This window comes from Salmo salar, chromosome ssa13, assembly GCF_905237065.1.
Source record: "Salmo salar chromosome ssa13, Ssal_v3.1, whole genome shotgun sequence".
Taxonomy (NCBI): domain Eukaryota; kingdom Metazoa; phylum Chordata; class Actinopteri; order Salmoniformes; family Salmonidae; genus Salmo; species Salmo salar.
In genome coordinates this window covers 81,291,963-81,305,392 of record NC_059454.1, presented here as the reverse complement: position 1 = coordinate 81,305,392, position 13,430 = coordinate 81,291,963, and the positions used below count along the sequence as shown (strand labels likewise).

Here is a 13,430-nt window from a genome sequence, read left to right as displayed (position 1 = left end):
TATAACTCAGGAAAATCAATGAAATTGTTCTATGTTGAATTTATATTTTTGTCAGTATATATAAAATACACAAATATACACTGAGTGTACAAAACATTAGGAACACCTTCCTAACATTGAGTTGCGCTCCCTCTTTCCCTCGGAACAGCCTCAATTCATCAGGACATGGACTCTACAAGGTGTTGAAAGCATTCCACAGGGATGCTGGCCCATGTTGACTCTAATGCTTTCAACAGTTGTGTCAAGTTGGCTGGATGTCCTTTTGGTGGGGGACCATTCTTGACACATAAGAAACTGTTGAACGTGAAAAACCCAGCACTCAAACCAAGGCACTTAAATATTTTGTCTTGCTCATTCGCCCTTTGAATGGCACACATAAACAATCCATGTCTCAATTGTCTCATGGTTTAAAAATCCTAGTTCTCCCCTTCATCTACACTGATTGAAGTGGATTTAACAGGTGACATCAATAAGGGATCAAAGCTTTCACCTGGTCAGTCTATGTCATGGAAAGAGAAGGTGTTCCTAATGTTCCTAATGTTTTGTACACTCAGTGTATACATATTTAATTAAGTTAATTTAAAACAAGAACAAATGCTAGGTTTCCATCCAATTGGCGACCGATTTGAATGCGAATATTCAAAAATCTGCATAAAGAAAATATGTGCATTTTCATACCAGTGGTGCTTCCACCAAACATACTTTTAGCAGATAAAATCAGTGGGTGATGATGTAGTGCACACAAAATGTACTTTTTTGCTTAGGTTTTCATGTACCGAATAAAAATCTAAAGTTCAATGTGTTTCCATCGTATTTTCAACTACCGATAGTTTTGTCCCAAAAATTGCTGCGTTAAGAAGAAAATGTGCCTACTGTGGTCTTGGCATGTGCGCTCTAGCCAACAGCTCGCCGATACAGTGTGGGTAAACTGTGCGGGTACAATAGTCTACATGATGAGATTATTATGGATAAGAGTGAGAATATTCTTATTTGTCAAACAGCAGTAAAGCATCAATCATCATGTCATCAGAATAAGACCCTCGATAATCAGTGGAGGCTGTTGAGGGGAGGATGGCTCATAACAATGGCCGGAAAGGAGCAAATGGAATGGCATCAAATACATGGATGACATGGAAGTGAGAAGTGATGCATTGCACCAGATTTAGGTAACAGCTAATATACATCTGCAAATGCGCCATCCTTTACCACGAGCTCGTCCTCCCCAATTAAGGTGCCACCAACCTCCTGTGCTTGATATACACTGCGTGCACAATTATTAGGCAAATTGTATTCCTCGGGATTAATTTTATTGTTGAACAAACACAATGCTCTCAGTCAATCCAAAATGTTATTGAACCTCAAACCTGAATGTTTAACAAAGGAAAAGTGAGTTTTGTCTTTCTCAGGGAAATATATAAGTGTGCACAATTATTAGGCAACTATTAGTGTGCAGAATTATTAGGCAACTAAATTACAAAAATAATTTCTCTCAACTCACTTGTTTATTCTCAATTTTTAGAGTAAGTGTAACAGATAAGTAACACAAAATGACAATTATATAAAATGTTTGGCCTTTCAAAAATATTCAGTGACCAATATAGCCACACTTATTTTCAATAACTGCCATGAGCCTTCCATCCATGGAGTCTGTCAGTTTCTTGATCTGTTCACGATCAATTTTCACTGAAGCAGCAACCACAGCCTCCCAAATGCTGTTCAAAAAGGTGTATTGTCTTCCATCACTATAAATCTCACGTTTGAGAAGGGCCCACAAGTTCTCAATAGGATTTAAGTCAGGTGAGGAAGGGGGCTCGGTCATTATTCAGGCATCTTTGAGGCCCTTGCTGGCTAGCCAAGCAGTGGAGTACTTGGATGCATGTGATGGAGCATTGTCCTGCATAAAGATCATGGCCTTCTGGAATGCGGAGGACTTCTTCCTGTACCACTGTTTGACGAAAGAATCTTCCAGAAACTGGCAGTAGGTTTGGGAGTTGAGTTTCAGTCCATCTTCAACCTGAAAAGGTCCAACTACCTCATCCTCAATGATAGCAGCCCATACCAGTACCCCTCCTTCACCTTGCTGGCACCTGACTCAAAGTGGTGCCCTGTGTCCATTACTGATCCAGCCACGGGCCCATCCATTTGGTCCAAGAGTCACTTTCATCTCATCAGTCCATAAAACCTTTGAAAAATCTGTCTTCAGGTATTTATTTTCCCAATCTTGATGCTTCAACTTGTGAATCTTATTCATTGGTGGTCTTGTTTCAGTCTTCTTGACCTTGGCCATGTCTCTGAGCACTTGACACCTTGTACTTCTGAACACTCCAGGTAGGTTGCAGTTCTGGAATACGGTGGCACTGGAGGATAATGGGTTCCTGGTAGTTTGACGTTGAATTCTTCTCAAGTCTTTTGCAGTTAATTTGCACCTTTTCTTCCCCATGCGTTTTTTGCGCCCCAGTTGACTATTCGCAACAAAACGTTTGAATGTCCGGTGGTCACACCTCAATAGTTTAGCTATTTAAAGAGCGTCGCATCCGTCTGAAAGGCATTTTACATTTTTGTTTTTTCAGTGTCAGTTAAATTTATTTTTGGGCCCATTTTACCTGAAGTAATGAGGCTGCCTAATAATTATGCACACCTTGATATAAGGTGTTATTCACTTTCGCCACACCCTCCCTCATTACACAAATACATATCACCTGAAAATGATTAAATCCAATAAGCATTCAAGTTTATATGGTTTGGAGTTCGAAAATGTGAATAGAAACAATGATAAGATCAGAATACTCACTTGCCTAATAATTATGCACGCAGTGTATATTGGAAAGGAGCATCAAGACCACCTTGCACTTTCACAACCCTGTGAAGTTCATCATAATTTTTTCAGCTGTAGTCTAATAAATTGCATGGTTTCCCCGAGTCGCAGTGGGAGGACCACACACCATGTCATCGCGTGACTCCAAGTTTACTTCAAGACGATGGTTGTTATATCAATACTTGCAAAAAAATCAGTTTCCACCGCAATTTCTCACATATTACATTTTACAGACACAAAAAGATCCCCCCCATGTCGATCAAACAAATGATCTGTCTGCATTTTTAAAATTGTACCGAAACTCCCTGTTTCCATCACAGCTGTCATGATTATTATTATTTTTTTATCTGTTCTGACTTTATTCGCATAACATGTGATTACAGTACAACAAAACATAAGGTTTAGGAGTGAGAAGTGATGCATTGCACCAGATTTAGCTAACAGCTAATATACATCTGCAATCCCTGGGTAGGTGAACAAATAAACGTGAATACATTTGATACATACATCAGACATTATTCAAAACAGAAGGCAAGACATTACACATAAAAATCATTGCACATGCTGTTGGACTTGATAATAGTGGGGTTGTAAAACACATAAAACACCTAGTAAAAACAAAATATTGAACAAAGCCCAGTTATTGCACCTGTTGAATACACATGTGCGTTCTAAAGTGTTTTCTGTTGCATTAAAAAGTCCCTGTGGTTTATTAGATTAAAATCAGTGTGAACACTTTTGATTGGACTTAACCCATGTTTTTGTCTCGGGTGAGAAGGCTTGGAAGCTGCCTAAAGCTTTCAGGGAGGAGGGGAGGCCATTCCATGTCTTTATCGCTTTGTATGTGATATACTTGTACAGTATATCACATACATAAAATAAGATGGCCAAGGATGTCTTAGCGGTGAACATACATAACACCTTATTCAATCAAACCATGGACACAAATACGGGATTGAAAAGCCCATCCAAGGTCTGTTCTGGTGTGTCTCTCCTTGACTCTGACAATGCTTCTCTAAGTGTTGAATTATAGATGTCTCTCCATCTCTCTCCTCTTTCTCTCTTTCACTTTCCTCTTTCTCTCCCCCTCCTTTCTCTATCCTCTGTCTTCTCTCCATTCCCTCTCTCTCTCCTCCCTCCTCTACTGCAGTCTGGATGTGAGCCACAGTTTGCTAATGCTCCATCCTCCCTGTTAGTACAGGTGTTCCTCCTCCTCCTCCCTCTCTCCCTCCCTCCTCCTCCCTCTCTTTAATGATGCCATTCAAACGCCAAACTGTCCCAATGCAGCCATAGCATATTAACAGCTCAGGTGTTCTACACTAGCTGGAATCTGTTCATCTATGTCTCTATAGCTCCATCCTTTATGGTTGTGTTGTGGGCTGTTCAGAGCACTTATTTGGGATATAACAGTGAGTGAAAGGTTTACGAGTCAGAATACTGTGATTTGGAAATGTATAGTACAATATATGCTGTGGTTTACGATAGTTGGAATCACTATTCTGACTCATGAAATGGGTGATAAATATACACCATTGATGAGTGCTTGAATGCAAATAATAAAAGAAAACATTATTTTGAGTTTGATTACTGCAGTGACGGGATAGAGCCAAATGTTTAGAACAGCAGTGTTGGATGAATAAAACTAAGTTGTTTCACCAACTTAGAAAAAGGGCCTATAGCCCCGTCTGCTGGTGCATGAGGTTTTAACAACCCATGATACTTTGCTCATATTTGGAATATATGAAGAGCACAACAGGCACTGGCTGAAGGTTTAGACAAGTGTCTTAGACAATAAATACATAAATATGATTTCTTATCACACATAATGAGTGACATATTTCATTTAAATGAATACGATCTGTATTCATACTCAACGTTACATACGATAGATATCAATATGTATAGAATATATGTAGCACATGGCTATGGCTGTAGTATTGTTGGGACTCTGGAGCGTGTCCCACTATGAAATGCACTGTTACTATGCAAACTAGATTGAGCTGTCAGGCTGTGAGCGGTGCTTTTCTATTAGTGCATCCAGGGGCCATCAGCGAGGATGTGATATGACAGATGAGGGGTCAAAGGTAACGTGGCTGTCAGAAGCGGTCACTCTGATGTCTCTCCAGCACGTGACGGCTGCATGCCATGCCAGGCTGTCTGGATTGGACTAGAAAGCCTGGGTCACTGCTAAAATGTCTCATTCATCCACTTCAATTTTCATGCATAGTGAATCATGTTGATACTGTATACATTCTATATACAGTGTGTCTTGGAGAGTTACGGACCAGGCAAGATATAGTATAACGTCTACATCCTTCTCTGTGTGTGTGTGTGTGTGTGTGTGTGTGTGTGTGTGTGTGTGTGTGTGTGTGTGTGTGTACTGTGTGTGTACTGTGTGTTGCTGTACCTCCGTCCGGCAGGTTGGCCCAGTAGATGACTCTGAAGCCAAGCAGGATGCCGTTGAGGGCGTCTTTAGGAGGGGTCAGCCAGGACAGAGAGATAACCTCTGGGGACGCCGCCGTGGCCTGGACATTCTCTGGAGGTCGGCTGGGAACTGTTACAACCAGGCAGGAGGAAAAACAACACCGTTACCTCACTCTCCAATCAAGAAGCATGAACAGAAGAGTTTACTGAAGAGACAAAAATATTGAGCTACTCTTGGAGGACAATGGAAGTGAACTTCAAAATGCTTATTTGAACTTTTGGGATCTAGCATTCATCATGGTTTTTTGAGCCATGGCAATAATGACCGCCACATACTGATCATGTGACAGTCACTACACCAGCAGTACCAACACTATCCACTAGATGGCAATAAAGCTCCATCCTGGGAGTTCACTCCCCTCAAAGACAAAACATCAGCCATTTGACCCTTGATGCACAACAATACTGTAGAATACCTTCATTCAGCAAAAGAAATTTGTGAAATCAATAAGATTTTCACTGTCTACCATATTGTCACTGATAGCTAAGGGCAGTGTGTGTGTGTGTGTGTGTGTGTGTGTGTGTGTGTGTGTGTGTGTGTGTGTGTGTGTGTGTGTGTGTGTGTGTGTGTGTGTGTGTGTGTGTGCATATGCGTGCATGTGTGTGTGTCCTCACCATCCTCCAGTGTGGTAGAGATGACCTCCTGGGAGGAGGGTCCAGTCCCAGCGCTGTTGCTGGCCTGCACCACCACCCCATACTGGGTGAATTTCTTCAGGCTGTCCAGGGTGATGCTCTCACTGTGGTCGTTGTCCCCCGTCGTTTCCATGGTGATGACATTGAACTGGTAGTTTCCCCCGGAGCTGAACTCCCTGTAGCCCACCTGGTAGCCTCGGATCGCTCCGTTCTGGAGGTGCTTCTTAGGAGCCTGGGGGAGGACAGAGAGGGGGAGTGAAGAAGGAGGAGACGGGAACGCACATTAGATATTGGGGGAAATTTGTATTTTTCAAAAGCTCTTTAAGGACAAAATAATGGTTGTGGCCCTCAAGGCCCTGAAGTGTAGCAGACCATGTAGCTAACAGACCATAGAGCTGCAGTAAGGGTTCTTCAGTCCTTGTGGTAATAGCAGGTTAAATGTATCTTACCCTCCAGGAGACTTTGATGCTCTGAGAGGAGAAAGCTTCAAGCTGCACATCTTGTGGGGGACCATCAGGGGCTAGAAGAAAAGACACATTAAGGTAATTGAGATCTGAGCTACTGTCAGTTCAGTAGATGAGGTACAGGGCAAAGAAGTCAGTCTACCAGCATTCTGCCAATGGAATGGAACTATCCAAACTGAGTGCATTCTGAAGGTTATGCCAAGGTCAAGTCAAATCTATGATTCTGAGACATGGAAGGCTAAGGTCCTACTGTATCTATGGGTAGACCAGAGTTGTTGGTCTCAGATGGCCCAGCCCACTTCACAATAATGAAGATGGCAGTCATGTTTATGAGAGGTCATGGGGGACAGACAGTCAGAAGAGAAGTGCGAGAGAGAAGTGCAGAGTGGGGGTTGGGAGGAACCACCAAAGAACCACCAAAGGGAACAGGGGCAGTTTGCAGAGGGGCTGGCCCGTGGTCTATTGATTGCAGTGTGACATTTACAACATGGTCTGTTAATTGAAAAGTCCTGCTTTTAGTGCAGGGTCAGCGTGTCTTCAATAATGCAGTAGAGCCAATGGAGCTGATGTCACTCTGCTGTTAATGAATTGACTTGACTCCCCATTCCCCTCTTACAACATTAATGTTCTAGATGCGTTTTATGGGACGTTGCAAGAACATTCATGTGTCTAGTTTTCTAAGGGTTAGGAGAATATTTCATCAACATTCCACCAGACATACACAGGACATGGTTGCCATGTTCTCAGAAATTAAAGTTCTAGACACGTTTCATGAGAATGTTGCAATAACATTCCTGGGTCCAGTTTTCTGAGGGTTAGGAGAATATTCCAACAACATCATATTCTATGGAAACATGGCAAGAACACCTTGTTACTGTTGCCAAGCCCATCAAGGCCCTGATTGGTGAACCACTAAACCATTCACAGCTCTTTTTGTCTGTTGGCCAAGTTAGGGATACTCACAAAGTGCTTTTTACACGTTCAGTGTTTACACACTTTGACATACATGATTACATTATGCATTTATTATTCAACATGTCCTCACCTGGGATTGAACTCAGATCACTTAAGTTGACAATTCTCTTATTATTGACTTGATTTACATATTTAAACAATTTAAGGGCTTTCTGTATAGTTGCCTGATGCCGGTGGGGCATATTAACCTGCTTGAATGATACTTCTGTATCACTATAATCAATCCCCCCCCCAAAAAATTGTGTATTTTTAACAGAGCTGAGATTTACTTCATAGTGCATTCACCCTTTTGCTTAGACCTATTTTCAGATCTATACAAGTGCCTTGGTAGGAGGGTTTAGGGTTTCTTCTGGACAGGGCATAACTATACTGGCCCAATAAGCACATGCCCTTCAGATATCCCTTATTGGGACGGTGGTTAGGGTGTTTGACATTATTGCTGGTGGCCTTGCATTGAGACCTGGTAGGGGAGTCCACTTACTCTCACATTCTTAGCAATATATGTTAATTTCAGTATTGCACTTATCAGACATTTTGATTGTTTATATGGACATTTCGTTAGAACACTTGGAAAATGATTTACTATCTGAAACAACTTGATAGGTGTAAGCAATAAGGTGAATGCACTTTGAAGTAAATCCCAGGTCGGTAAAAGGTACACCAGAAAATATTTTATTGGTCATAGTGATTCAGGAGTATCATTAAAACAGGTTAATATGCCTTACCAACATTAGACAACTACAGAAAGTCCTCCAGTTGCTGAAGTAAGTACATCAAATCAATGATGATAGAATAGTCAGATTAACTGATACCTGATGTGGACCTGGTGGCATAGCAGGAAGAATGGAGTACTGTGAACCAAGAGGTTGTGATTTTTAAATCCCAGGTGAGGACATTGAATAATAAATACTGTTACATGCACAATGCAATCATGTATGTCTAATATGTCATATGAAAAGGATTTGCCAGTAGATCGTCGATTTGATTTATGATGATGACTTCTAGCTAAGATTTTGAAAGTATGATGTTGACATGATCAGTCCAATCAAAGCTATGGTAGATATAACGTGATTTGACGTAATATTATCTGTGGCCAATGACCTTGAGCCTTCTTGGATGGGCACTTCTAATGTAACTCTATGGCAGCACTCAAGGGGCTTGAATTTTCTAGCTCTACCCGTAGATTTTGTGGTGATGTAGTGTCCCCATGAGTGGCAGAACACTGAGCCAATCACGGCGCAACTAGAGAACATTACCAACCCCTACGCTCAGTATTTTTCCGCTGGCTGCCCCACCACCACAGAAAGCACTGAGCTAGGCTGAAACACCTGCATTTCGGAGCTGGCTTACTCAAGAAAGCACAAAAGAGACCATGTTTGTATGCGGCTTTATTAACTCTATGATTTTTTTTTAACATTGTTTGCAAACGGATATGTGACACATATTTATGCCAAAATAACATGCCCCCAATCCCTGAATAACGGGCCGCCACTGATTTTCAGTAAGCCATAATAAACTGGGTAGGCTGGGAGTGGCGTAATGAGAAAGTCCTTCTCCGTTTCCGTTATCCAACCCTCTGAAAGAGCATTATATATGAAGCTATCTACAGTGCCTTCAGAAAGTATTCATACCCCTTGACTTATTCCACATTCTGTTGTGTTACAGCCTGAATTCAAAATTGATTAAATATATTTTTTCTCTCACCTATCTACACACAATACCCTATAATGACAAAGTGAAAACATGATTTTAGAAATTGTAGCAAATGTATTGAAAATGAAATACAGAAATATCTAATTTACAGAAGTATTCACACCCCTGAGTCAATACATGTTAGGATCACCGTTGGCAGTGATTACAGCTGCGAGTCTTTCTGGGTAAGTATCTAAGAGCTTTGCACACCTGGATTGTACAATATTTGTCCAATTTTCTTTTCAAAATTCTTCAAGCTCTGTCAAATTGGTTGTCGATTATTGCTAGACAACCATTTTCAATTATTTTCATAGATTTTCAAGCAGATTTAAGTCAAAACTGTAACTCGGCCACTCAGGAACATTCACTGTCTTCTTGGTAAGCAACTCCAGTGTAGATTTGGCCTTGTGTTTTAGGTTATTGTCCTGCTGAAAGGTGAATTCCTCTCCCAGTGTCTAGTGGAAAGCAGAATGAACCAAGTTTTCCTTTAGGATTTTGCCTGTGCATAGCTCCATTACGTTTTTTTTACCCTGAAAACTCCCCAGTCCTTAAGGATTACAAGCATACCCATAACATGATGCAGCCACCACTATGCTTGAAAATATGGAGAGTGGTACTCAGTAATGTGTTACATTGGATTTGCCCCAAACATAACACTTTTTATTCAGGACAAAAAGTGAATTGCTTTGCCACATTTTTTTCAGTATTACTTTAGTGCCTTGTTGCAAACATGATGCATGTTTTGGAATATTTGTATTCTGTACAGGCTTCCTACTTTTCACTCTGTTAATTTGGTTAGTCTTGTTGAGTAACTACAATGTTGTTGATCCATTGTCAGTTTTTACCTATCATAGTCATTCAACTCTGAAACTGTTTTAAAATCACCATTGGCATCATGGTGAAATCCCTGAGGGGTTTTCTTCCTATCCGGCAACTGAGTTGGGAAGGATCCCTGTATCTTTGTAGTAACTGGGTGTATTGATATACCATCCAAAGTGTAATTAATAACTTCACCATGCTCAAAGGGATATTCAATGTCTGCTTTTTTTATTTTTACCCATCTACCAATAGGTGCCCTTCTTCGCAATGCAGTGGAAAACCTCCCTGGTCTTTGTGGTTGAATCTGTGCTTGAAATTCACTGTTCAACTGAGGGACATTACAGATAATTGTATGTGTGGGGTACATAAATGATCTAATCACTCATGTTAAACACTATTATTGCAAGTTTAAGTTTATCTTGGTAAACCCTTTTTGTCATTGTTGTTGAGCACCCTTCCCTTTCTTTGTTTGGTGAAGTGCAAAGGCCCACCTGAACATGGCAACCATGTTCTGTGTATGTTTGGTGGGCCGTAGATGGAATATTCACCTAACCCACAGAAAACTGGACACATGAATGTTCTTGCAATGTTCTTATTCAATGTGTATAGAACATTAATATCTTATGTTCTGAGAACATGGTAACCACAATCTCGGTAAGTTCTATTTCACATTAAGGAAATGGTCTCTTGGTCTCTTGGAGACATTCCTTGCACATCACGGGAACATTCCAATGAAAACCTTAGTTAATGACCTATTGAGACTCTTAAGGGAACGTTCTCTAAAGTTGTGGGAATGTTTGTTGTTAGCTGGGATGTCTGTGTGTGCATGCTGCATGTGCATACATATGACCAGTGGTGGTCTGGTGAGTCTATACCTGCTTCGTCTGTGGTGATGGTGAGTTCGTTGCTGGCCTCACTCTTGCCGATGTGGTTCTTGGCGAACATGCGGATGCTGTAGGTGGAGGAGGGGTGCAGGTCTATGATGGTGGCCTGGTTGAGCTGGGGAGACACGTCTTTGGTCCTTTGGGCTGTTTCCCAGGAGCCTGTAGGGCCAGAGGTCAAGGTTTATGTGGGTTCGTGAGGACCACTGAGTGGGGCTAGAGGTCAAAGCCTGCTAAGTGCATTAATCTGCGGTATTGAATTATAGCACTGAGACAAGAAAAGATCATGAATAATGATTATTTGGAAGACAAAAGGAGCACATCCATCTTAACATGATGATACAGAGAAGCATTTCATCAGGATAGACTATAGACATACACAGGAAGTTAAAGTATTTGTATTCATACAGTGTTTCGCCTAAGATTATCTTTAGCAGCAGTGGCAAAGGCAGCGGTGATAGGGGGGGTTGCTCTTTCCTGGGGGGGTCCTGGGGCATGCACCTCCGGGAGATTTTTTTGTAGAACGACTGTGAGAAGGTCACTGATGGTGATTTTTTTTTTAAAGACATTCTACTCCAAAGTGCATGAAAATTACATTATGTTGACACCATCTGAAATATAACTAATGCGTGCCACTGCACTGTATGGAGATGAGGAGCAAGTGGTGGCTGTGCACTCGTGGCTCTCATACGCACCACTGCTCACTTTGTTTGCTACAAATTGATGTTGTAACTTGTCACTCTGTCACTGTTAAAGGGATATTGCGAGATTTTGGAAATCAAGCCATTTTATACTTAGCCAGAATCAGATTAACTCATGACTAATTGATACCATGTTTATGTCTCTGCGTGCAGTTTGAAAGAAGTTGAAGGTCGTTTTGTGAGCCATTGCTAATTAGTGTCAGCAGAATGACTGGAAGTCATAGACTTCCAGTCATTGCGCTAAAGCTAGTAAGCAAGTTACTTCAAACTGCATGCAGAGACATAAAAATGTTCTAAAAATGGTATCCATGAGTTCAACTGACTCTGTGTAAGTATAAAAAGGGCTTACTTGCCAAAATCTCGCACTGTACTTTTAAAAGCACGTCTCGGTAGAAATATTGTATATAAATCATAACTTTTGGAGTGGCGGCAACAATTTAGTAGTGGCGGCCCACCACTGCAAAATGAATATAGGTGAAACACTGCTTACAGTATTACTATACATCGCTGGCATCCAGAACATGCCATCTCTTACAAAGATAACTCTTGTTTGTCTTGTACCTGATTTGTTCTTGCACTCAATGTCGAAGCCTGTGATTGGGCTGTTTCCGTCAAAGCCCATGGTCCAGCGGAGGGCGATGGTCCTGTCCTTCACCTCTCTGATCTCCACCTCAGGAGGGTCCGGGGGCTCTGAAGAGCACCACAAAGTCACACATGTGTGTTAGAGCCCTGCACAGGCATGCATTTTAACCCCAAGCCCTTCCCATGCCCGCGACATTAAAGCCCTACCCAACCCAGGCCAGATTGCTTCAGCCAAATTTAAGGCCCCGCCCTGCCTGAAACCCGAAATCAGAAATAACTTCCTCTGTTAGTAAATCTATTAGATACCCCTCTGTCTGTTACTCGCTCCCTGTGCGCTCTGCTCATGGCGCTTAGACTCTGAGTATTCATAGCAACAGCTCCACTTAGGCTGCTCTGCTCAATGAAGAGACATTGGAGAGCAGTTAGCTTTTCGCTACTTTTCGTGACAAAACTCAATGAACATTATTATTTTCTGTGAAATAATCTGTCCTGTCTTATATTTGAAGAGGTTGAAGCACTTCTGACACAATGTTATGATCTTAGTCAGATATGACTCTACCGTGCAGCAGTGCACCAGCAAATGGCTCAGCTTCAAAATGTTAGTGATCAATTTAGTGATACCCGAGCCCTGCCCGTACCGTAGTTACTGATGAAAAACAAGCCCTACCCGGTCCTAACCCAATGTAAAATGTCGGGGCTTGTCAGGCTTGGTTGGGGTAGCAGAACTCTAATATGGGTATACAACGCTATGGTAGTAATGAAGGACTAGCTAGCTAGCTAGCTACACCTACTAGGGAGTCCATTAACTGCAGTGGCTGAGCTCAAACGTCATCCAAGTCCTACTATGGAGAAGCCACACAAACTGCAAGGATGGCGAGACATCTTGATGACACTGTGCTGTCTGCATGCCCCTGGACATGCTCCAGAGACCATCTTTGCTTGCCCTGCCCTTTTGACCACCTCCCTCTGATGATCAGTCAAGCCATGAACTTTCCGACCCTCTGATAACCTTGAATAATGCTGTTGTTGTTGTTTTCTAAATTGCTCGTCTATTTTGTGTTGCTTTAAAGCGCTTTGAGATTCTTGATGTAATGAATAGTGCTATATAAGTTGAATAAATTATTATTATTATTGTTATTATTATTATGCTGATGTTGCATCATTATCTTATTTGGAGGGGTTATATATTTTTATTTCATGATGTTTTCATGACGATTGTCAGTGTTAGGCAGCTGTACCTTGCACTGTTAGCTGGATGATCCCTCGGTCTTCACCATAGGAGTTGATGGCATGGCAGGAGAAGAAGCCTGAGTCTTCCCTCACTGTAGGCCGGATCTATAGAAAAGGGGAAAAGAGGGTCAGCTACATAGATAAGAAAGTGCAT

The 13,430-nt window shown here is 41.6% G+C and overlaps 1 protein-coding gene across 1 annotated transcript in view; it reads right to left on the bottom strand.

Annotated features, from left to right (window-relative positions):
* The window catches only part of LOC106567921 (Down syndrome cell adhesion molecule homolog), a 136,124-nt gene that overhangs the window by 30,516 nt on the left and 92,178 nt on the right, over nucleotides 1-13,430 (bottom strand). The window contains 6 exon segments of the mRNA XM_045692248.1: nucleotides 5,223-5,369; nucleotides 5,915-6,164; nucleotides 6,382-6,452; nucleotides 10,758-10,925; nucleotides 12,026-12,154; nucleotides 13,285-13,381. Of these exon segments, the coding sequence (XP_045548204.1) occupies nucleotides 5,223-5,369; nucleotides 5,915-6,164; nucleotides 6,382-6,452; nucleotides 10,758-10,925; nucleotides 12,026-12,154; nucleotides 13,285-13,381 (862 nt within the window).